Raw genomic sequence first — 26,529 nt, forward strand, 5'->3', positions numbered from 1 at the left:
CTGAGTGCCTGCAGAAAGAAACAGGAAAGAGCATATGTCAGCAGCTTGACAGCACACCTAAAAGCTCTAGAGCAAAAAGAAGCAAATACATCCAGGAGGAGTAGAAGGCAGGAAATAATCAAACTGAGAGCTGAAATCAACCAAGTAGAAACAAAAAGGACCATAGAAAGAATCAACAGAACCAAAAGTTGGTTCTTTGAGAAAATCAACAAGATAGATAAACCCTTAGCCAGACTAACGAGAGGACACAGAGAGTGTGTCCAAATTAACAAAATCAGAAATGAAAAGGGAGACATTACTACAGATTCAGATGAAATTCAAAAAATCATCAGATCTTACTATAAAAGCCTATATTCAACAAAACTTGAAAATCTGCAGGAAATGGACAATTTCCTAGACAGATACCAGGTACTGAAGTTAAATCAGCAACAGATAAACCAGTTAAACAACCCCATAACTCCTAAGGAAATAGAAACAGTCACTAAAGGTCTCCCAACCAAAAAGAGCCCAGGTCCAGACGGGTTTAGTGCAGAATTCTATCAGACCTTCATAGAAGGCCTCATACCAATATTATCCAAACTATTCCACAAAATTGAAACAGATGGAGCACTACCGAATTCCTTCTATGAAGCCACAATTACTCTTATACCTAAACCACACAAAGACCCAACAAAGAAAGAGAACTTCAGACCAATTTCCCTTATGAATATTGATGCAAAAATACTCAATAAAATTCTGGCAAACCTAATCCAAGAGCACATCAAAACAATCATCCACCATGATCAAGTAGGCTTCATCCCAGGCATGCAGGGATGGTTTAATATACGGAAAACCATCAACGTGATCCATTATATAAACAAACTGAAAGAACAAAACCACATGATCATTTCATTAGATGCTGAGAAAGCATTTGACAAAATTCAACACCCCTTCATGATAAAAGTCCTGGAAAGAATAGGAATTCAAGGCCCATACCTAAACATAGTAAAAGCCATATACAGCAAACCAGTTGCTAACATTAAACTAAATGGAGAGAAACTTGAAGCAATCCCACTAAAATCAGGGACTAGACAAGGCTGCCCACTCTCTCCCTACTTATTCAATATAGTTCTTGAAGTTCTAGCCAGAGCAATCAGACAACAAAAGGAGGTCAAGGGGATACAGATAGGAAAAGAAGAAGTCAAAATATCACTATTTGCAGATGATATGATAGTATATTTAAGTGATCTACTAAATATTTAAGTTTATTTAGTAGTTCCACCAGAGAACTACTAAAGCTGATAAACAAATTCAGCCAAGTGGCTGGGTATAAAATTAACTCAAATAAATCAGTAGCCTTCCTCTACACAAAAGAGAAACAAGCCGAGAAAGAAATTAGGGAAACGACACCCTTCATAATAGACCCAAATAATATAAAGAATCTCGGTGTGACTTTAACAAAGCAAGTAAAAGATCTGTACAATAAGAACTTCAAGACACTGAAGAAAGAAATTGAAGAAGACCTCAGAAGATGGAAAGATCTCCCATGCTCATGGATTGGCAGGATTAATATAGTAAAAATGGCCATTTTACCAAAAGCGATCTACAGATTCAATGCAATCCCCATTAAAATACCAATCCAATTCTTCAAAGAGTTAGACAGAACAACTTGCAAATTTATCTGGAATAACAAAAAACCCAGGATAGCTAAAACTATCCTCAACAATAAAAGGACTTCAGGGGGAATCACTATCCCTGAACTCAAGCAGTATTACAGAGCAATAATGATAAAAACTGCATGGTATTGGTACAGAGACAGACAGATAGACCAATGGAACAGAATTGAAGACCCAAAAATGAACCCACACACCTATGGGCACTTGATTTTTGACAAAGGAGCCAAAACCATCAAATGGAAAAAAGATAGCATTTTCAGCAAATGGTGCTGGTTCAACTGGAGGGCAACATGTAGAAGAATGCAGATTGATCCATGCTTATCACCCTGTACAAAGCTTAAGTCCAAGTGGATCAAGGACCTCCACATCAAACCAGATACACTCAAACTAATAGAAGAAAAACTAGGGCAGCATCTCGAACACATGGGCACTGGAAAAAATTTCCTGAACAAAACACCAATGGCTTATGCTCTAAGATCAAGAATGGACAAATGGGATCTCATAAAACTGCAAAGCTTCTGTAAGGCAAAGGACACTGTGGTTAGGACAAAACGGCAACCAACAGATTGGGAAAAGATCTTTACCAATCCTACAACAGATAGAGGCCTTATATCCAAAATATACAAAGAACTCAAAAAGTTAGACCACAGGGAGACAAATAACCCTATTAAAACATGGGGTTCAGAGCTAAACAAAGAATTCACAGCTGAGGAATGCCGAATGGCTGAGAAACACCTAAAGAAATGTTCAACATCTTTAGTCATAAGGGAAATGCAAATCAAAAGAACCCTGAGATTTCACCTCACACCAGTGAGAATGGCTAAGATCAAAAATTCAGGTGACAGCAGATGCTGGAGAGGATGTGGAGAAAGAGGAACACTCCTCCATTGTTGGTGGGATTGCAGACTGATACAACCATTCTGGAAATCAGTCTGGAGGTTCCTCAGAAAATTGGACATTGAACTGCCTGAGGATCCAGCTATACCTCTCTTGAGTATATACCCAAAAGATGCCCCAACATATAAAAAAGACACGTGCTCCACTATGTTCATCGCAGCCTTATTTATAATAGCCAGAAGCTGGAAAGAACCCAGATGCCCTTCAACAGAGGAATGGATACAGATAATGTGGTACATCTACACAATGGAATATTACTCAGCTATCAAAAACAATGACTTTATGAAATTCGTAGGCAAATGGTTGGAACTGGAAAAAATCATCCTGAGTGAGCTAACCCAATGACAGAAAAACACATGGTATGCACTCATTGATAAGTGGCTATTAGCCCAAATGCTTGAATTACCCTAGATGCCTAGAACAAATGAAACTCAAGACGGATGATCAAAATGTGAATGCTTCACTCCTTCTTTAAAAGGGGAACAAGAATACCCTTGGCAGGGAAGAGAGAGGCAAAGATTAAAACAGACACAGAAGGAACACCCATTCAGAGCCTGCCCCACATGTGGCCCATACATACTCAGCCATCCAATTAGACAACATGGATGAAGCATAGAAGTCCAGGCAGACAGGAGCCGGATGTAGATCTCTCCTGAGAGACACAGCCAGAATACAGCAAACACAGAGGCGAATGCCAGCAGCAAACCACTGAACTGAGAATAGGACCCCCGTTGAAGGAATCAGAGAAAGAACTGGAAGAGCTTGAAGGGGCTCGAGACCCCTTATGAACAACAATGCCAAGCAACCAGAGCTTCCAGGGACTAAGCCACTACCTAAAGACTATACATGGACTGACCCTGAACTCTGACCTCATAGGTAGCAATGAATATCCTAGTAAGAGCACCAGTGGAAGGGGAAGCCCTGGGTCCTGCCAAGACTGAACCCCCAGTGAACTAGATTGTTGGGGGGAGGGCGGCAATGGGGGGAGGATGGGGAGGGGAACACCGATAAGAAAGGGGAGGCGGAGGGGGATGTTTGCCCGGAAACCGGGAAAGGGAATAACACTTGAAATGTATATAAGAAATACTCAAGTTAATAATAAAAAAAAAAAAAAAAAAAAAAAAAGAATGACAAGAACTTGGACAAGCATAGCTTCCCAGTAATTTAGGATTTGGTAAAATATTCCCAAAATTCTCAGTGCAGTAACTCATCGGTCCATGAAAATACTACCTCAAATCAGTCATAGGAAGACTCAGTTGCATGATAGTGAATGGCTGAAGGGTGGTTCTATGTCAACCTATTGACTGGAATTGCTGTAATAAACTATGACAGGTTTGAGGAATCTGAAACCAAGTTCCATTTTCTTCTTTTAAATCTCTTGGGAAAAACACTTATTCTTTCAGACCTGAATTTCACCCTGTCCTACTACACTGCTTTCATATTCCTGGCCTCAGACCCTGGAGTGGCTAGGTGTAGTTGTCCACTGCATTAGGTTAAGAGGTTTAGTATTAAACTACAAAATCCCAACTCCGAGTGTCCAGAAGGCTATTTCTAGAAAAGACTGACATGAAGAACAATGAGGTGAATGGGAACAACTACACTGAAGTCATGTAGCACCATTCATCAAGGAGGAGTCCAGGCTGGAGGGATTTGGAGGAAGCAGCAGCCACAGTAGCCCATGAGTGTGCATCTTCCTTGTCCTTGATGAGTTGCACCCTTTACTAGGGGCCATCATCCCACAGACAGCACCTGTACCCTCTTTCACCTCTGACTGTGGACTCAACACTGGTGACTCTCCAAGGAGCTTCCAGACCTCCAGTACCAGATGGCGACTGCTAATGTATCCAGGTTCTTAGACTGGGGAGGGGGAGAACTCTCTGCTAGCCCAGCATATAGATAACAGGGTTTGACTACTCGGTGTGTTATATTAGAGGTCAACTGAGTAAATCACATCTTTATCTTATTTTGATCCCTTTGTTCTGTGTCTCTAAAACTTGAGCTAACAGAAATTCTATGCAGATCCAGCAAAATAGCTCTTGGATGTTGATGCTTTTGCAGACCTGTAACCATCTCATGTCAAGAAAACCGTAAAACCACAGTCTTTTATGTTTCTAAAAGAGAAATATATGTAATATTGGATTATACCTGCTTGAACAAGAGGAACATGATAAAGAAAATGGTTTTTATTCTGAGCAAAAATTAATCTAAAGTATCTAATTTGGGATATCAGAAGAATTCACAGTAAACCCCTTTCAGAGAAATAGAGGGGAACCTCTTTTGAAATCACAGCATAAAGGACTGTGTCTTTTTCCTATAGTCACAGGCTCTCCTATAAAGGGGACGGAGGATTCCCATCAATTCTTGAGATATTGTTAAAGTTGCTAATAAAATTTAGCAAAGCAGTCTTTTTATTTTGAAAAGAAAAATGTCTTCATCTCATAGCATCCTAACTATCAACTTTGTGGGAAAAACATGCTGTGCAACAGTTTCAGCAGAGTTGAAATACTCTACTTTAGAAGGAAGCTCCTTAAGATTTAGAAGTTACACAACTCACAAGTCTGAGAGACTCCCTAAAATTTATCAGATTACACAGTAATATCTCCAAGTTATATAAGCAGGTAGGACTACTAAGGAGGGGAACTCTGGAACTTGTGCTGAGAGGTCCAGAAATACAGCTCTCCTAAGTCATCAGCCATACTTTTTGGTGATGGAGCTGTCTTTAAGTCTTCAGTGCTTCTGTGAGTCACCCCTCATTCATACTCCTAAAAGGAAATTTAATGATTTTCTAAACTGAATGTTGGTATAACCATTTCTTTGGCCTATCACTGGTACTCTGAGATAATAAAAAGTTATTCAGATTTCTCCAGGAAGAGTATTAAACAATATATATGTAAAAATTCTTCACAACCAATAAAAAAGATCCTTTCCAGGTGGTTGGAGAGATGGTTCAAAGATCATGAACACTTGGTGCTCTTGAAAAAGACTGAGATTTGATTGCCAGCATATACATAGTTATTTGTAACCACATATAACCAGTTCTAGGAGATCTGGCCATCAAAGGTACAGTCACACACATGGTACACATGTAGATAGGAAGGCAAAGTTTTATTCATATGCATTAAATAAAGGAATCTTTAAAAATAAAAAATTGTTTTCAGTTATTCTTATGAATCCTTGTGTAAATAAACTACAGGGAATGGACTTTTGGGGTGACTTTGCCCAGTGACCAAAACCCAAACTACTTGAATGACTTAGCATCCCATCACCCACCTCAAGCATCATCTGAACAGGAAAAGTTGATGTAGTAATTTTTTTCATGGGAATATTGATAGTTTTGATAGTGCTACCCCAAGCTGGTCAGCTTCTCATGTTTCTGGTTGTTTATTTCAAGGTATATTATGGCACTGACAGTGACCTAACTCACCAAAAGTGAGCTCATCATCATTCTAAGTGCTCATAAATAGGATAATGCTTCTAAGATATTTTACTACATCTCTCTTTTAAAGGTATATTTGTATTCAATCATATAAATAAATAAGAGGAACAAGCTTGCAAAGTATCCTATCCAAGACAAAATAGAATTGGATTTCTCATTTATTCATAGCATTTCAAGTTTAATGATCATAAACATTTCTGCTTAGACCAGTCAAACAGCAGGAGATGCTGCCAAAACTATTCGTACAACTGAAGAAAAGCCCAACTAGATAAATCAGTGGGCCTTCCCAAACAAACAGCAAAATATCTGCTCCAAATATGAGCAGTATTTGTACCTTTCCAGAAGCCACTTCCTAGGCAAACTAAAGACTCAGTGTGTTGACTGGCTTGGTGCTTCCTCTTTCATTTGATGTGTTTTAATCATCCTCTTGATGCTTATAACTGGGCCAAAGGACACCTCACCACCATTATAGTTTTTCCTTCTCTGGGGATATTATCTCCCAGGAATAAGACTTCTTAGCAAGAGGGATGCAATGAGCAATTGAACAAGGACAAACTGAATTTAATAATAATAATAAAAAAGAATATAACCATTCACCATTGATTCCTCCCCAAAGATCTCAATGAAAAAGAGGAAATAATAAAAGAAATTTTCTGCAGTGTTCTAAATTTAATTATTTGTGTTGGAGGTAGAAGGAAGTAGAAGTAAAGTTAGCCTGTTAAACTCTTCTAGGCAAAGCCAACAGAAGACTTCATAACCAGCTTCATACCGGACTGTCAGATCCTGTTTACTATGGTATGGTGTTTATGTCGGTGGTGATGTACATCAGCTATACATCTCTGTGGCAACCATTTAAAAGAAAGAGGTACTCATTTGGGCTCAAGGTTTCAGTCCATGATTCAGGTCAATTTCTTGAAGCCTGTACAGTGATGAAACAACTGGTACAGTTTTCAGAATGTCTCCCCACTAATAGTGACAACCTCAACATGCATGCTTCATCATATGCAGCCATCTAGGAAAATGAAGTGGTAGTTATGGTAGTGTTACTGTTTTAATTACACAGCCATGGTTACCTAGAGAAACCAAATGTATAGAATATATATATATATATATATATATATATATATATATATATATATACACACCACACTACACATATATACATATATATACATACATATATATATATATATATATATGTGTGTGTGTGTGTGTGTGTGTGTGTGTGTGTGAGAGGGGGGGGAGAGGGAGAGGGAGAGGAAGAGGGAGAGGGAGAAACTACTTGATTCTTGAACTTTCTCTCCATGGCCAGCCCATTGTTGGATTAGCTGGACCACAGCCTGTAAAGGGGATTTGAGCTGCAATGACTTATGGGCTGTGGTCCAGCTAATCCAACAATGGCTGGCTCTAAACAGAAAGTTCAAGAATCCAGTAGTTTCTCAGTCCACCTGTTTGGATATCTCAGTTGGTCTTCAGTATATGCTTGAATCTGAAAGAAGTTGGCTTCAATGTCCCTGAAGGAATGGATGACCTATCAAGGCAGGGGCAAGAAGGACAAAACCTTCCTACTTCCATGTCCTTATATAGGCTTCCAGAAGAAGATGTGGCCCTGATTAAAGGTGTGTCTTCCCACCTTAAGATCCAGATAACAGGTGTGACTTCCTACCTCAAAGGTCCAGACTAGAAGTGGATTTACTCCACTTCTGGATTGTAGTTCTCTCTAGATGTAGTCAAATTGACAACTAAGAATAGTCATCACACCATGTTGTTTTCCCATCTGCAAAATGCAAATATTGCTATTTTTGGTACATACATAATGGGTGGAGAATAGCTGTATAAAACAAATACATGTACATGGCCAGAGGGCTCATGGTGTAAAGTACTTGCTTTGCCAGTACAGTGATCTGCATTTTATGCTTCAAACCCAGATAAGGGTGAAAAGAGAACTCACTCAAAAAAAGCTGACCTCTGACCTTTCCATACCTGTACCAAGGCACAGGAATGCCAGCACACACCATACAATTCAAACCATATACACGTTTTTCAATTTAATAATCAAATTATTTAAAAAAGAATGCATATTTGTAAATAGCATTACAGTGTAAATATGCATATTGTAGGCGGGCACATTGCTGCACAACTTTAATCCCATCACCCTGTAGGCAGAGGCAGGTAGATTTGTGTGAGTTTGAACCCACCCCTATGCCTATATAGTTTCAGGACTGTCAGGGCTACACAGAGAGACCCTGCTCCAAAGACAAAATGCATGCTATAGTAATCTAGTATTATATTCTGAGGTGGAGGCAAGGAAGAGGGATGTCTATTTCAGCATTTGAGAATTTAGATAAGCATGTTTAGATTGGAGTACCCATTGAAGGCAGGTGTATTAGGATTTTCTAGAGTCACAGAATTTACAGAATGTGAACATGTATTTATATAAATATATAAAATATATATTTATATATTAATTTTATATTATATGTTTATATTATTATATAACATAGGATTTACTCAAATGACTTATAGGCTGGATTAAAGGTTTATCTTTTCACTTCAAATATGTGATTACGAATTGGTATTCCCATTTCAAATTATTTAATTAAGAAAAAAATACTTCACAGATGTGTCTAGTCTTTTGCATTTTAGTTGATTCCAGATGTAATTCCCACCGACAATAGCCACCACACCTATACCCCCTGTAAACTTAATACACAATTGTATCTCCTTATGTCATGCTTAATTTCCAGGTGAAAACAATAACCATGTCATAATTACTCCTACGCTATGGCTATCCCATGTACAATCACAAATGCGTTAAAAACTTAGAATAGGTAGCGATGTCCTTTGAGGGACATTTTTTTACTATCTTAGCCTTAAATGAGAGACTAATATTCTCTTAATTGATGTTACAAATGGATTCTTAACAAAGCAGGACAAAAACACTCATGTCAACTATAATATTCCTTCCTACAACTGGCCACATAGTCTCAGCTGCTGTTTATAACAACTACTGTGCACTCTGTATTTCCTCCACGTTCAGCAAGCAGCTCAGCAGGTTTTTGAGGAATGACTCATACTGTCATTCCTGGAGGGTCTCTGTCCTTTGTCATCCTGTGGGGCTAGATTGTGGGAGTTCTACGTAGACTTTAATTACAGGGCATGGTAGCACCAAGACACACCCTAAAGGATCTCCTGTACTCTAGATAATTTTTTTTTTTGTCCATCGTGGAGAAGCAATCCATTTTCCTTTGGAAATCTGGATCAGTCAGATTTCTAACACTTAATTCCTTTCTTAGCCTGTTAAGCTTAAGAGTATCAGAAGTCCAACATGGCTAGAGGGAATCCTGAGCTTCCAGTTCAACGGAATGTTCACCGTGTCTTCTGGCAAGAGCACTCACTGCTGCTCTGAAACCGAAATGTCTAGGCCAGCAGAACTTAAGGTCATGGGAACAGGAAGCAAAAATTTTCCTAGAGTGTCCCTTTGAGTGATAGGATTCCTGAACTATGCCCCTGATTCCTGGCTACAGGAAAACTGTACCATAGATTGGGTACTATTCAAAGCATACATTGCCTTCTGAAGAACCTTGCCTCAGTCCTCCAGGCTGCTACTAAATAATTGGAGCTGTAATTATGTCTTCAAAAGGATATTTCATCTTTCTGCTGGATGAACTGCTTCAGGGTGTGGTTGGGAACATGGTAAAACAAATATATTCCATGACTGTGGGGCCCTGTGTTGCACTTCTCTGACAGTGAGGTTACTTCCTTGGTCAGAATTAATACTTCCTGGAATACCATAATGGCTGATAAGGCATTCTGTAAGTCCACATATGGTGGTTTTAGAAGAAACATTATGTGTAGGAAAGGCAAATCCATAACCAGATTAAGTATGTACTCCAATAAGGACAAAGTATTGTCCTTTCCACAGAGAAAGTGGCCCAATGTAGTCAATCTGCTGTAGTCACTGGCTGGTGACCCCAGGGAACAATGTCATGTCTGAGGTTTAGTATTGGTCTCTCCTGTTGGCATATTTCCCACAGAGAAGCAGCTTGTAGCAAGGTCAGCCTTAGTGAGCAGCAGTCCATGTTGTCAAGCTCATGCATAACCCGTCTCTGTCACCATGCCCAGTTTGTTTGTGGGCTAGAATAACAGGAATGGCTGGGAAGGATCTGATGATCCACAAAATGTATCATCCAATCAATTTGATTCAGATCCTTTTCAGCTGAAGTCACCTTTTGATGAGTATTTACATGGGAAACAAGTAGTTTCACATCATTCATCCATTTGTAGAGGTCTATCCACACACTTCTCCAAATGTCTTTCTCACCCATTTTCCAATCATATTCATTCCAAGTCCCCAACCATCCAGTCAATCCATTGGTTAGAATCGATGAATAAGTCAATAATCATATATCTGGCCATTTTTCCTTCCCAACAAAATATATGACCATGTCTACTGCCTGAAGTTCTGCCCACTGTGATGATTTCCCTTAGCTGTTGTTTTTTGGGGTTGTCCCAGAAATGGGTTCTAATGCTGCAGCTGTCTACTTCTGGGTGGCGCCTGCATAACATTCAGAACCATCAGTAAACAAGAATATAGTCATCTCTTCCTTAGTCAACCTAAACACAGGGCAAAATTTGTAGTAAGAAATTTGATTTATTTTTTATTCTTACATACTTTTATTTTTAATCTTTTTTTTAACACTCCAGATTTTGTCCCCTTCCTAGTCCACATTCTATTGCTCCACATCCTATACCTCCTTTCCACCCAACCCCCATGTCTCCATGAGGATGTCACCACCACCACCACCACCACCACCACCACCACCACCACCACCACCAGACCTCCCCACTCCCTGGGGCCTCTTGAGAGTTAGGTGCATCTTCTCTGAACACAGACCCAGGAGTCCTCTGCTGTATGTGTGTTGGAGGCCTCATCTGAGCTGGTGTATGCTGCCTGGTTGGTGGTCCAGTGTCTGAGAGATCTCAGGGGTACAGGTTGAGACTGCTGTTCCTCCTACAGGGTTGCCCTCTTCCTTAGCTTCTTCCAACTTTTCCCTAATTCAAGGACAGCATCTGTCCTTTGGTTGGGTATAAGTATCTGCATCTCTTTCAGCTGCTTATTGGGTCTTTCAGAAGGCAGTCATGATAGGTCCCTTTTCAGGAGTGCTCCATATAGCCTCATGGCCTCAGTAATAGTGTCAGGCCTCAAGGCCTCCCCCTGAGCTGGATCCCACTTTGGGCCTGTCCTTGACTCTGTCCCACTTTCTCTTCTATTAGATTAAGTGTATCTGGTTTTATGTTGAGGTCCTTGATTCACTTGGACCTGAGCTTTGTGCAAGGTGACACATATGGATCTATTTTCATTTTTCTACATACAGCCAGTTAGACCAGCACCATTTATTGAAGATGCATTCTTTTTTCCATTGTGTATTTTTGGCTTCTTTGTCAAAGATTAAGTGTAACTTTGTGGTTTTATTTCTGGGTCTTCAATTCTAATCCATTAATCTACTTGTCTCTCTCTTTACCAATACCATGCAGTTTTAATCACTATTGCTCTGTATTAGAGCTTGAGGTCAGGAATGGTGATTCCCCCAGCAGTTCTTATTGTTAAGAATTATTTATGCTATTCTGGGTTTTTTTGCCTTTCCTGGTGAACTTGAGAATTGTTCTTTCCATGTCTTTGAAAAATTGTGTTGGGATTTTGATGGAGATTGCGTTAAATCTGTAGAGCGCCTTTGGTAGGATGGCCATTTTTACTATGTTAATTCATAATTCAATCCATGAGCATGGGAGATCTTTCCATTTTCTGAGTTCTTCAATTTCTTTCTTGAGAGGCTTGAAGTTATTGTCATATAGATATTTCCCTTGTTTGGTTAGAGGTACCCCAAGATATTTTATATTATTTGTGGCTATTCTGAAGGAAGTTGTTTCCCTAATTTCTCAGCCTATTTATCATTTGTATAAAGGAAGGCTACTGATTTGAGGTAATTTTACATCCAGCCACTTTGCTCAAGTTGTTGATCAGCTGTAGATATTCTCTAGTAGAATTTTTTGGATTGCTTTATGTATACTCTCATACCATCTTCAAATAGTGATACTTTTACTTATTCTTTGCCAACTTGTAATTGCTTTTTATTGTCTTACTATTCTAGCTAGAACTTCCATCACTATATTGGATATGGGGAGAGTGGACATCCTTGTATCAGATTTTAGTGGGAATGCCTTAAGTATCTCTCCATTTAATTTGATTTTGGCTGTTGGTTTGCAGTAAATTGCTTTTATTGTGTTTAAGTATGGACCTTGGATTCCTGACCTCTCCAATGCTTTTAACATGAAGGGGTGTTGTATTTTGTCAAATGCTTTTTCAGCATCTAAGGAAATGATCATGTGTTTTTTTTTTCCTTTCAGTTTATTTATATAGTGGATTATGTTGAGGGATTTTCATATATTTTTAAATTTTTTTATTGGTTATTTAATCTACATTTCAAATGTTATCCCCCTTCCCAGAGAAGAAACCAAGAACACCCCCCCCACAGCCTCTCACCCCTGCCTCCATGAGGGTGTGCCCCACTCTCATTCCTGCTCCCTCTCCACAGCACTAGCATTCCCCTACAGTAGGGCATCAAGCCTTGACAGGACCAAGGTCCTCTCCTCCCTTTGATGCCAGACAAGGCCATCCTCTGCTATATATGCAGCTGGAGCCATGGACCCCTCCATATGTATTCTTTAGTTGGTGGCTTTAGTCCCTGGGAGCTCTGATTGGTTGGTATTGTTGTTTTTCCTATGGGGTTGCAAACCCCTTCAGCTCCTTCAGTCCTTCCCCTAACTCCTCCATTTGGGTTTCCCTGCTCAATCTGATGATTGGCTGCAAGTATCCGCATCTGTATTGATTAGGCCATGGCAGAGCGTCTCAGAAGACAGCTATATCAGGCTCTTATCAGCAAATATTTCTTAGCATCAGCAATAGTGTCTGTTTGTTGGCTGCATATGGGATGGATCCCCCGGTGGGGCAGTCTCTGAATGGCATTTCCATCAGTCTCTGCTCTGTTTGTCCCTGTATTCTGCTTAGATGAAAGCATTTCTGGGTTAAAACTTTAGGAATGGTGGGTGGCCCAATCCCTCAACCAGAAACCATGCCTAACCTCTGGATATGGTTTCTAAAGGGTCTCTTTCCCCTTTGTTGGGATATTTCAGCTAATGTCATCCCAGTTGGGTCCTGGGAGCCTCTTGCTTTCCCAGCATCTGGGACTTTCTTGTGGCTACCCCCAGTTCTCCAGCCCCATTGGTACACAACTATTCAATTTCCTGATCTTCTGTACATCTGCCCATTTTCCTCCCACACCTGATCCTGCCCCCTTTATTTCCACTTCCCCTCCTCTCTACATCCCAAGTTCCATCCACCCTCTACCTCCTGAGATTATTTTGATCCCCTTCTAACTAGGACTGAGGCATCAAGACTTTGGTCTTGATTCTTCTTGATCTGTAAGTTGTATCACGAGTATTCCAAGATTTTTCCTAATATCCACTTATCAGTGAGTACATACCATGTGTGTTCTTTTGTGACTGGGTTACCTCATTCAGGATGATATTTTCTAGTTCCATCTATTTGCCTAAGAATTTCATGAAGTCATTTTTTTAATGGCTGAGTAATATTCCATTGTGTAAATGTACCACATTTTTCTGTATCCATTCCTCTGTTGAGGGACATCTGGGTTCTTTCCAGCTTCTAACTATTGTAAATAAGGCAGCTATGAACATAGTGGAGCAAGTGTTCTTGTTATATGTTGGAAAATCTTTTGGGTATATGCCCAGGAGTGGTATAGCTGGGTCCTCATGTAGTACTATATCCAATTATTTGAGGAACCACCATACTGATTTCCAAAGTGTTTGTACCAGATTGCAATCCAACCAACAATGAAGGAGTGTTCCTTTTTCTCCACATCCTCTCCAGGATCTGCTGTCAACTATTTTTGATCTTAGACATTCTGACTGATTTGAGGTAGAATCTCAGGGTCATTTTGATTTGCATTTCCCTGAGAACTAAGGATTTTCAACATTTCTCTAGTGCTTCTCTGCCATTCGTGATTCCTCAGTTGAACATTCTGTTTAGCTCTGTGTCCCATTTTTTAATAGGGTTATTTGGTTCTCTGGAGTCTAATTTCTTGAGGTCTTTGTATATTTTGGATATTAGCCTTCTATTAAATGCAGGGTTGTTAAAAATCTTTTCCCAAACTGTGGGTTACCGTTTTGTCCTATTGACAGGTTATGCTGCCTTAGAGGAGCCTTTCAATTTTATCAGATCTGATTTGTTGATTTTTGATCTTAGGGCATAATCCATTGGTGTTCTTCCTGTTCAGGAAAATTTCCCCTGTGCCCATGTGTTCAAGGCTCTTCCCCACTTTCTCTTCTATTAGTTTCAGTCTATCTGGTTTTATGTGGAGATCCTTGATCCACTTGGACTTGACCTTTGTACAAGGAGATAAGAATGGGTTGATTTACATTCTTCTACTTGCCAATCTCCATTTACCAGCACCATTTGTTGAAAATGCTGCCCCCATCCCCAACTGGATGGTTTTAGCTTCTTTGTTCAAGATCAAGTGACTAAAGGTGTGTGGGTTCATTTCTAGGTCTTCAATTCTATTCCATAGATCTATGTGCCTGTGTCTGTACCAATACCATGCAGGTTTTATCATTGCTCTGTAGTAAAGATCATGAATGGTGATTCCCCTAGACGTTCTCTTATCATTGAGAATACTTTTCACTATCCTGGGATTTCTTTGTTGTTCCAAGTGAATATGAGAATTGCTCTATCTCTGTGAAGAATTGAGTTGGAATTTTGGGGGGACTGCATTGAATCTATAGATTGCTTTTGGTAAGATGGCTATTTTTCCTGTTAATCCTGCTGATCCATGAGCATGGGAAATCTTTCCTTCTTCTGAGGTCTTCTTCAATTTCTTTCTATAGAGACTTGAAATTCTTGTCCTACAGATCTTTCTTTCATTTGCTTGGTTAGAGTCAGATGTTCTGTCAATCTGTTAGTATATGTTCTCTCCAATTTCTTTATGGAGGCACTCAGAGTTGTGAGTTTTCCTCTTAGCACTGCTTTCATTGTGTCCCATAAGTTTTGGTAAATTGTGCCTTCATTTTCATTAGATTCTAAAGTCTTTAATCTCTTTATTTCTTCTCTAACCAAATTATCATTTAGTAGAGAGTTGTTCAGCTTCCATGTGTATGTGAGCTTTCTGTTGGCTTTTTAAAGGCTAGCCTTAGTCCATGGTGGTCTGATAGGATGCATGGGATTATTTAAGTCTTTTTGTATCTGTTGAGGCCTGTTTTGTAACCAATTATATGGTCAGTTTTGGAGAGGGTACCATGAGGTGCTGAGAAGAATGTACGTTCTTTTGTTTTAGGATGAAATGTTCTTAAAAAGTCTACTCAACCCACTTAGTCCATAACTTCTGTTTTACTGTGTCTCTATTTAGTTTGTTTCCATGATCTGTCTATTGGTGAGAGTGGGGTGTTGAAATCTCCCACTACTATTGTGTGGGCTTCAATGTGTTTGGAGCTTCAGTATAGTTTTGTTTTTTATTATTTTTTTTTATTTTTTATTTTATTTTTTGGCAGAGATGTTCAGAATTGAGATTTTTCTCTTGGTGGATTTTTTTTCTTTTATGAATATGAAGTGTCCTTGCTCATCTTTTTTGATAACTTTTGGTTGAAATTCTATTTTATTGGATATTTGCATGGCAAATCCAGGTTGTTTCTTGGAACCATTTGCTTGGAACACATTTCCCAGCTTCTTACTTTGAGATAGTGTCTGTCTTTGTTATTGAGTTGTGTTTCTTATATGCAGCAAAATGCTGGATCCTGTTTGTGCTTCCGGTGTGTTAGTTTATGTTCATTTTATTGGTGTGTTGAGCTCATTAATATTGATAGTAAAGACTGATGACTTAGTTTCTGTTACATTTTTTTATAGGTGGCATTATGGGCATGTGGTTGTCTCCTTTTGGCTTTGTTGTGAAATTAATATCTTGCCTTTTCTTTAGTGTAGGTACCCTCCTTGTGTTGGAGTGATCCTACTAGAACACTCTGTAGGGCTCGATTGGTAGATACTGTTTGAATTTGGTTTTGCCCTGGAATATTTTGGTTTCTCCATCTATGTTGAGAGTTTTGCTAGGTATAGTAACCTCGGCTGGCATTTGTGCTCTCTTAGAGTCTGCATGGCCTCTGGGTAGGCTCTTCTGGCTTTTAGTGTCTCTGTTGAGAAGTGTTGTGTAACTCTGATAGGTCTACCTTTACTTGTCCCCTTTCTCTCGCAGCTTTTAATATTCTTTCTTTGTTCTGTGTGTTTAGTGTTTTTGGTTATTATGTGGTGAGAGGATTTTCTTTTCTGGTTTCATTTATTTGGTGTTCTATAGGTTTCTTGTACATTACTGGCCATCTCTTTAAGGTTGGGGAAGTTTTCTTCTATGATTTTGTTGAAGATATTTTCAGGTCCTTTGAGCTGGAAATCTTCATTCTTCTCTATTCTTCTTATTCTTAGATTTGGTCTTTCCATTGTGTCTTAAACTTCCTGGATGTTTTAGATTAGTTGTTTTTTGTTTTGAATTTTCTTTGACAGTTGTGTCAATCTCTTCTAGAGTTTCCTCTATACCTGAGATTCTCTCTTCAATCTCTTGTACTCTGTTGGTGTTGTTTACACCTGAAATTCCTGATCTCTTTCCTAGGTTTTCAGTTTCCAGGGTTGCCTCCATTTGTTTTCTTTATTGTTTCTACTTCCACTTTTAGGTCTTGGACCACTTTCTTCAATCCCTTTATCTGTTTGTGTTTTCCTATATTTCATTAAGGGATTTGTTTTCTCTTTAAAAGTTTCTACTTTATTTACCTGTGCTTTCCTGAATTTCTTTCAGTGAGTTATTTCTATCCTCCTTCAAGGACTCTATTATCTTCATGAGTTAAAATTTTAGGCCAGTTTTCTGTTCAGGTGAGTTGGTGTATCCATGACTTGCTGTGATGGGAGAACCAGGTTCTGATGATGCCAAAGTGTATTGACTTCTGTTGCTTATGATCTTGTGCTTGCCTCTGACAATCTGCTTATCCCTGGTGTTTGCTGGTTTGGGTGTCTCTGTCTGGAGCCTGCCTCTTTTGTCCCTGGGTTGCTGCCAATCTCCTGGTAGGCCTGTGGCTCTGACTGTAGTAGACCTCCTGAGAGGCCTTCCAACTATTAGGTGTTCCGAAGGGCAGACAAGCTGCTGATCTGTTGCCCTGGGTATAGATATTCTCCAGGGAAGCCTACGTACTATGATTTCTGTTTCCCTGTGTACAGCAGACCTCCAAGGAGGCTTTCAGTCTGTTGGGTCAGTTGCTCTGCATGCCACAGAGCCCCTGTGAAGTCTTCAGAATGTGGTTTCAGTTGCCCAGTTACATTGTGTGCAGTGGACCTCCTGGGATGCCTTCAGGTTATGGTGTCTTCAGGGGAGCAGACCAGAGGCAATCTGCTCTGGCAGAAGGCTTCAACCACATTTCTAATCTGAGCCCCCACCAACACTCTCAGGAATATACACTGCTCAAGCCACAGCTATTGACTTGTCATTTTCTTCTCTGCCTGAAGACTGGATGACTATTTCTTCAAATTTCCCATAGTTTCTTCAACATAAATCCAATTATAGCTTTGAAACTCCCTCTAAAGACTGATAATTTTCAACATGTCCTCTTTTCCAAGATATGTGTGCAAAGGTCAGAACTGATTCTATCCTGTGTGGAATCTGGGGCTTGAACTCAGTTTGTTATGCTTGGTCACAAGCATCTTTACCTATTGAGCCATCTTATCAGACCTAAAATGGCTTCATAAATGTTGATAGACTAACAAATGAAAGCAATAGTCTCTAATCCTAAAATGTTAATTTTGGAAAAAGATAAAAGCAATACACTGAACAAAATTTCCATGTATCCCTAAATGTATGCCCAAGAAAAAGAGAAAAATTTATGTTATATGCAATTAAATAAAAAGCATTTCTTGGGAATAAAAAGTGAATTCAATTTTACTCCATTTTGTAAAAAGCCAGGTGTGTATGTGGTTGAATGTTGTAATACCAGAATGTTCTATACATTTCTTTGAAAGCAGAATATTTTAGTAATAAAGTATGAGAATTTAACATTGAACATGAAAGTTTGTGTCCCTTATAATCATCACTAGGATTGTTGTTGTGACCAAACCCCTGGATAAAAGCAACTTGAGAAAAGTGTCCATTGTGGTTTATTCCCAGGAATAATAAAAGTTTATCATAGTGGCAGCAAGAGTGTGAAGCAGACTGGTTACACTGCACTGCCAATCAGGAGAAAGACTGACAGGAATTGGTGCCAACCTGAAGCCCCACCCACAGTGACTCACTTTCTCCATCAAGTCTGTAGCTCCTAAAGAATCCACAACTTCTAAAGCAAGGCTACTAACTATGGACTGAGTGTTTAAACATAGGCACCTATGAGGAACATCTCACATTCAGGCAATAACCAACCACATTTCGAAAAACGTGTATATGCTGTGAAAATTCTATGTGTATGCAGCAAAAAACCTAAGAAGCATATGGGGTCAAAAGCTTAGCTTGTCTACTAATGTGTTAGATATCTGAGGATAGCCATTCAAGCCAACAATGGTTCCATTATTTTAGAAGACAAAAGTTTTGGAGAAAATTTAAAGAGTAATATTTATTTCATGAACTAAATTTATCCAAACACTACTATAAGATAAAAAGTTATTTTCAAAATAATAATGCTTCTTTATGAGTTAAATGTAGAGAAAATGTCAATTTCTAGAAAAATTTATTGTACATGGGGGTTTTGCCTACAGATATATAAACATGCACATATACATATTACACCATGTGTGTAGTGCCTGCGGAAGTCCCCCGGAACTGAAGCTACAGATCATTGTGAACTGTCATGTGGGTGCTGGGAAAGGAACCCAGGTCCTGTGGAAGAGCAGTCAGTGCTCAGAACCTGAGTCATCTCTCCAGCTCCAATTTGCACATCTTATCCAGCTACATTGCTTGCACTGTGTCAGAAACGAAAATGTATCTAATTTATTTTGTCATAATCATTTTCTGCAAGTACAGTATTGAGTACAGGGGAACTTTTCACACATTACCAGATAATACTATTTCAAATATGTTTCTGTGTTCAGTTCCCTGCTCTTTTCTAACAATAAAAAGAAATATAACAAAATTAAGGGAAAGGTTAAGTTTAATCATGAATGTTCATGTATGTGTTTCATAGCATTATATAGTAACTGTATATGAGAACCATTGCCAAGGAAAACAATGGTACTTCTAAGCAAGCACAACATATTTTAATAATTAAAAAAAGATCACTGTTGCGGTTTTGTCTTACTGTCTATTGCAATGCTAAGCGAAGGCTCCCAAGACCTGGAATCTGAATGTAGTCCCCTGGGACCCTGTCCCCCAAGGCAGTTCTGACTGGAGAACAAACTTGCTAGGTGGGGTTGAGGTTGCATGGGCTTAGAGAGGGAAGGCCACAAGGAGGGAGCAGGAAGAACCCACATGGAATAGAGGAATAGAGGAAGAACATGCAGGTGGGAGGAGAGTAGCCATGGGCTAAGGGGCAAGGGAATGTGGCCCCGAGGGCTGCACAGCTCCAGTTAGGAGCAGCCCAGATGGAGCACAGTAAATAGTAAGTGATAACCTGGGGTTATTGAAAGTAGGTTCTAACAGCATACAGGGTAGGCAGCTGCTCAGCTACTGTGCTGCCTAAGGCATACTAAAAAAATAAAGGCTGTGTGTGTTTCACTGTCTTTCGTCTGAGAATATAAATGGTCTATGGCAGAAAAGAAACCCTGGGTCAGAATTTTAAAATTTTTACTACAAATCACAAAAACATATATGGATATATTAATTTTTTAATATAAATGAACACAGGATTGTAATGTAAAACATGGTACAATAAATCGTGTATCATTTATTTCTGATGAAACATACATTTTCCACAATGATATAAAATGCATTTGTTCCCCTACCAACCCTAGAGATCATTGTCACCAAAATACATTATGCTCTTACGACAGGGAGGAGGTACTTCATATTTCATAGAATACATATAGGACGTGATAAAGTGCTTTTTGCTTTATAGAGGTAAGTAAAACACAACAGCATTTCTTGCATTGCCATCTTACTTACATATTTAAATTATTATCATTTGTGCTGGAATCAAACTCTGAGTTCAACACCTGAGCTACATTCCCATCATACTTAAAATCTCATCCTGAGCTCAGGGTGGGGGAAGGGCACTTGCTGTTAAGCCTGACCAAGTGAGTTCAAATCCCAAAGTCCACATGGTAGAAGGGAAGAACTAACTCCTTAAAGTTTCCTCTGACCGTCATATATACATAGACATATACAACAAATAAATAAATATAATTTTTAAAAACCTCATTCCTACTTAAAGTGATGAATAATCCATGTGTTTCATGTGCAATTCATACAAATAGCCTAAAGGCAACTTATATATTTCCATGTGCCTGAGTTCTGTATGCTGTCACCTGAGGGAAGGTGTGTGATTGTAGCAGCATCATTTTGGGACATCAAATACAAGAGCTGAAAATTTTGGAGCATTATATTTTGATCTTTTAGAATAGGGAATATTGGCTGTAGCAGAAAAAGTTGTAAAACTGACCTAAAGAACTCCACAAACAATGACATTTGGAAGGCAAGCTAGTTAAAAGCAGCCAATTCCTGTGACCCAAACTAGTTATTTTCATTAAGTACAGCAAGGTTTTCTACTGCAGATCCAGATTTAGTGAATATATATTTACTATCACCAGTGAAAATATATTCCCTACAAAAATATTAGATAGGCGTCGTTAGTCACTAAAAATGTCAATCATTTACATTATGTAAATGATTATACTTTGGTTCACATGGTTAAGTGGCTACACTTTCCATTAGGGAAATTCTATGCTACATGATGCCTTAAGGCAGTATCCGGTGTGAGGGAACACAATGCCCCTGAATTAGAGAAGTTAACAGATACCATCCAGGGGCTGTGAACAATGCCATGTGGCAGTTCTTCCGCTCTCTACTGACATGTTGATACTTATGATTTGAATTTACGTGAGACTGCACTGCTCGCTACATTGCATCGCTTATACACAATCCAAAAAGTTCTGATGTGCCCCACACTCACAGCATTGGTTTACAGGGAAGTGTGTAATGATCTATGCACGCAGAAAACTTGTCCTGCAAGAGTACTAAGTGGCTGCAGTTTCTGGATTATGTTTTTAATATTTCAAAAACTGAAAACTAGGATTATGATTTAAAGGTGGACTAGAAATTATTATTATTCATTTAAATTATAGGGAAGACAGATAAAGTCACTCTTTAAGATAATAATGTTGAAAAAACCATTCTGCCTACAAAGTCTCATCTTATTTGGCTCTGGTTGTTATCTCAAGTCAAAAGTCCATCATGAGAATTACCGACTTTCAACATTTTGCTGCTGGAAGAACCCCTTTCCTAATTCATATGAACTGATCATAATGGCACACGCAGGAACAATTTTAACTAATCGAGGAATTAGACCTGAAATGAGAATAGGGGAAAAAAACAACACATTTTACCTTATTTTTTTTAAATGTAGCATTTGGCTTCATAATGACCAAATGAAATGATTTGCAATACCAAATTCTATATCATCAAGAGGCAGCAAAGATTAGGTCAAACTGTTCATTCCCAACTTTAAATTCGAATTTTATAAGTCTACCATTGAACATTCATTTTAACTTATCACAATTTTAGGAGAAAATAATAAATATAAAATGTTATCTACCACTTTTTGCTAGAAGCTAATTGTAGAAGGAGATTTAAAACGATCGATTGTGTTCAAAGACTCTGTAAAGCAAGGATTTTTACCTGTAAACAACCCAGAAAATCCTCTGTCAGCAACAATGTTCTTCATTATACTCCAGGTTGACATATCCAAAGGTTCAGGAACTATATTAAAAAATGTTAAAAGAAAAAATAACACCATCATAAAACACAACTTAATAATCTGTATCACAGATCTATTCTAGCTACTGGTTTACTGCTATGAAGAGACACCATGACCAAGGCAACTCGTTTTTAAAAAGCACTTAACTGGGGGCTGGCTTACAGTTTTTGAGACTTAGTTCGCGGCCATCTCGGGAAGCAGACAGGCATGGTGCTGGAGCGGTAGCTGAGAGCGTCACATCCTGATCCGCAGGCAGCAGGAAGAGAAACACAGAGCTCGGCCTTGGTTCTTTGAACCTCAAAGACCCCATGTCACACCTCCTCTAACAGGCCTTTCTCTTAAGCCTTTCCAAATGTTTCCACAACTGGACCCAAGCATTCAAATGTACGAATCTATAGGGACCATTTTCATTTAAACCCTCACAAGAGCATACATAAATAGTATATTTCATTATGAGATAGGATCTGTTTATCTAGGAGTTATTTTCAATCTTTTTTGCTTTATTATGCTCAAATATGGACTGACTACACAACCTAGCATGACCTGCTCTCTGGCTGAGGTTAACCTCAGCTCACAAACTGCCTAGCTAAGCTTTCTGAGCAAGGGGGTACAGATGTAAGCCACCAGACTCCAGTTTAATTTTTAACACCTGGGTTCCTTAAAAAGATGGCAGCTCTACATGCAAACATGCACACATCTGTAAGAAAACAAGCAGGAACATACGAAAGAGCTGGCTGGGTCCTCATAGAAATCAGTGGCATTACTGTTTGTACTTTCTTTCATGTCAAAAGTATTTCACAATGAAAAATAGAAGATTTAGAAAACACACCTAATATATGTCTTCTTATCTAAGAAAAGTCCAGAAAACCACTTTCATTTCAATTTTATTATCCAAAGATGAACAGAAGATAAAACTATATTTGTAGTGGTCTGAATAGGTTTGGTCCTCATAGACTCATGTGTCTGAATACTTGGCCAGCAGGGAATAACACTATTATTAGGAGATGTTTCCTTGTTAGAAAAGTGTGGCCTTGTGCCCTGAGGTCTGATGTTCACGCTCCGCCCAATGCAGAAGAGAAGCTCCTGCCTGCCTTGGGATCAAGGCATAGACCTCTCGGTTCCTTCTCCAGGACTGTGTCTGCCGCACTTCCTGCCATGATAATGATCTGAACTTCTCAAACTCTAAGCCAGCCCGGCCAATTAAATGTCCTTCACAAGAGTCGCCTTGGGTATTCATAGATAGGCCTAAGAATGGCGCTGAGGACAGGTCATCCTCCCTCCCTAACGATGTTCGATGTTCTGCTTCATTCACAACCTTCCCAACCACGTCTGTGCCATCCTTCAAATGACAGATACAGATAGCAGCACCATCTTAGTTATCTCCGTTCAAGTATGGGAGGGGGCAAAATTTAAAAACTTTGCTAAAGAGGATGCTACTAAATTCACATATAAATCCTATGACAGCTGTACACAAACTAACAGAATAAAACTATGATTACCTCCCAGGCTTTGTTAGTGCTTAGTAGCAGAGGAAACTTGGTATTTAGCAGGCCAAATATAAAGCCATTCAGATTAATTTACACAGGTCTGTAAAGGACATTCCTTTAATATAATGCCAACTTCATGCAAAAAAGAAATCACAGGTTAGAAAACAGACTGAATTTCTGGCCCCCGAAATGGAACGGGTCCCATAGCTCTCTGTACCCAAATCCAGTAGGGGAGAGAGCTGGACTCTCAGAAAAGGGGACGATCCTGAGAGCTCACACACAGGGGAGACTGCCATTTCTGCTCTCATTCCTGGCCCAAGAGGAACCTGCCTAGTGTCCTCTGGATACAGGAACCTAGGAGCAGTCAGGGGCAGGACTCTTCCGGTTTCTGCCTGAGCCCAGAGCTGAAAGCCAGTAGCCAGGAGTGCTGACACACCTGAGAGCAGAGGTAAGACCGACTCTTCTGCTCCAAGTGACCCCACCTGGAGGCTTCAGGGCATACAAACCTAGGAGCAGCTCTCTATTCCCAGATCCAGCTAAAAGAAAACAGGTCTATAGGAGTGCTGACACACAGGCTTACAGGACGGTCAAGCCACTGTCAAAGACAGCAAGACAAGCTAACACCAGAGACAACCTGATGGTGAGAGGCAAGCACAGGAATCCAAGCGGCAGAAACCAAGACTACTTGGCATCACCAGAGCCCAGTTCTCCCAACAAAGCAAACTGGATATCCAAGCACACCCGAAAAGCAAGATTTGGATTTAAAGTCACATCTCATGATGATGATAGAGGACTTTAAGAAGGACATAAATAACTCCCTTAAAGAAATACAGGAGCTTCTGGTTTCTGCCTGCAGCCAGAACTGCCTGTGTACTCAGATTCTGCTAGGAAAGAGCTAGATAGACTCTCAGAAGTGTTGGCACACTCGAAAGCACAGGTAAGATATTAGCCCAAAAGCTTGAATTACCCATGATACAATCCACAGAACACATGAAGCTCAAGAAGAAGGATAACCAAGTGTAGATGCTTTAGTCCTTCTTAAAAAGGGGAACAAAAATATTCATAGGAGGGGATATGGAGACAAAGTTTGGAACAGAGACTGAAGGAATGGCCGTTCAGAGCCTGCTCTACCTGGGAATCCATCCCATATATATACAGCCACCAAAACTAAACACTATTGCTGATGCCAAGAAGTGCATGCTGACAGGAGCCTGATATAGCTGTCTTCTGAGAGGCTCAGCCAGAGCATGACAAATACAGAGGCGAATGCTAGAAGCCAACCATTGAACTGAGAACGGGGTACCTGTTGGAGGAGTTAGAGAAAGGATTGAAGGAGCTGAAGGGGCTTGCAACCCCATAAGAACAACAATACCAACCAACCAGAGCTCCCAGGGACTAAACCACTACCCAAAGACTAAACATGGACTGACCCATGGCTCCAGCTGCATATGTAGCATAGGATGGCCTTGTTGGGCACCAATGGGAGGAGAAGTCCTTGGTCCTGCCAAGGCCAGACCCCTCCCCCATCCTCCTGCCCCAGTGAAGGGGAATGTCAGGGCAGGGAGGCGGGAAGTGGGGGTGGTTAGGGAGGAGGAACACCCGTATAGAAGAAGGGGAGGGGGAGGGGATAGAGGGCTTATACACAGGCCCAAGAAAGGGAATAACATTTGAAATGTAAATAAAAAATATCAAAGAAAATATTATTTCCATTAAAATAAACTATCATGAAGCTTACACAAAACATTTTTACAATGGATAATTCCTTCAGTCTTGCTATACCATGTTTTTGGTTTTGGTTTTTGTTTTTTTCTTTTCTTCTCTTCCTTTCTCTTCAAGAAGGGTCTTACCTAGTATATCCACTAGGAAGATTTTTGAACTTATAAACCTGCCCCTGCCTCCAGAATGCTGGAATTACAGGTATGCAGAGTAACAGTCAGGCTTGCTAACTTTTAAACCAAAGTAAGTGACTGTGCCTGTGTCTGGGTCCTGGGACAGGTAAGTAAAAGTACACTGTCATTATCGAAACAAACTATAGGTTACAAAGGAAACAAAGGTTAAGAAACAGGGAAAAATAGTGAGAATAAGGAAAGTAAACATCAATGTCATGAGGAACAGAGGCTCAGTGACCTCCCCCATCTTTATGGACCCAAGGTCCTATAGTGGCCTTGGTGCCAGCTTTACGTTTTTGTTCTCTTTTACAATGACTTGTCTAGACTTCTTCTATTGATTTGTTTCAAAGACTACTTAATGAGTAAACACAGATTTGAAAACAAACCACAAGAAAAATGATAACAACTTAGCTTTTCATGATAAAAGTAGGGTTTTTTTTTCTTCACAGAAGTTAAGAGACTCAAATGATGGCAGACAAGAAAGAATCTTTAAGATTTCTAAAGCTTTCTCAGTATTATCCTAGGAATTCCATTCTGACAGTACATCTTTATCAGTTTCGTTAAGAAAGAATAAGGTCTAAGAAAAACAGCATTTTCTGATTTTATGTATTCCCAATAAAATCACACAAGGGAAACAAAGAACGACATCTTAAAATGCTTTGAATTAAAAAAAAAATGCTTTGAATTAAACTTACATTTACAATACTCGTGCGTCCACAGTTGTGTTTGTTTCTGTGTCTTTACTACATCAAATGGTAAAGTCGCAACAGCTGCAAACTGTCAAGAAGTTCATTTAAATCCTTCATTTTTAAAAAGTATTTCAAAATTTTATTAGCACATTATTTAATATGGATAATGACAACAATCACAAACTGAAATGTAAAATAAACAAGATATACTTAAAGTTTTTAATGCAAAAAACAGGTTATATCTCAAGTATTCACTTATCATAAAATTCCAAAGAACAGTCTCAGAAAATCCCTGTTTTCTTTCCCAAGACCTCATGGCCACCAATGCAAAGACAGAATCAGACTTCTGTGGCTTTATACCAGTGCTCACAGTTTCTGATTCTCTCGTGTCACCAATGCTATTTTAAACTATGTACTGCCAGAGTGTGTGTGTGTGTGTGTGTGTGTGTGTGTGTGTGTGTGTGTGTGTGTGTGTGT

General features: G+C 39.4%; 1 protein-coding gene across 8 annotated transcripts in view; it reads right to left on the minus strand.

Annotated features, from left to right (window-relative positions):
- The window catches only part of Slc25a40 (solute carrier family 25, member 40), an 87,152-nt gene that overhangs the window by 22,205 nt on the left and 38,418 nt on the right, over positions 1 to 26,529 (minus strand). For 5 of the 8 annotated variants that reach the window (XM_063285716.1, XM_063285717.1, XM_063285721.1 and 2 more), the window contains 2 exons: positions 26,059 to 26,140; positions 21,909 to 21,989 (listed from right to left, as the gene is read on the minus strand). In XM_063285716.1, coding sequence (XP_063141786.1) covers positions 21,909 to 21,989; positions 26,059 to 26,140 — 163 coding nt within the window. Of the gene's footprint in view, positions 1 to 19,882; positions 21,579 to 21,908; positions 21,990 to 22,149; positions 22,229 to 26,058; positions 26,141 to 26,529 lie in introns of those variants that run through there. The other 3 variants (XR_010065616.1, XM_063285718.1, NM_001393710.1) reach the window with 3 other exon arrangements.

This window comes from Rattus norvegicus, chromosome 4 (assembly GCF_036323735.1).
Source record: "Rattus norvegicus strain BN/NHsdMcwi chromosome 4, GRCr8, whole genome shotgun sequence".
Lineage (NCBI taxonomy): Eukaryota > Metazoa > Chordata > Mammalia > Rodentia > Muridae > Rattus > Rattus norvegicus.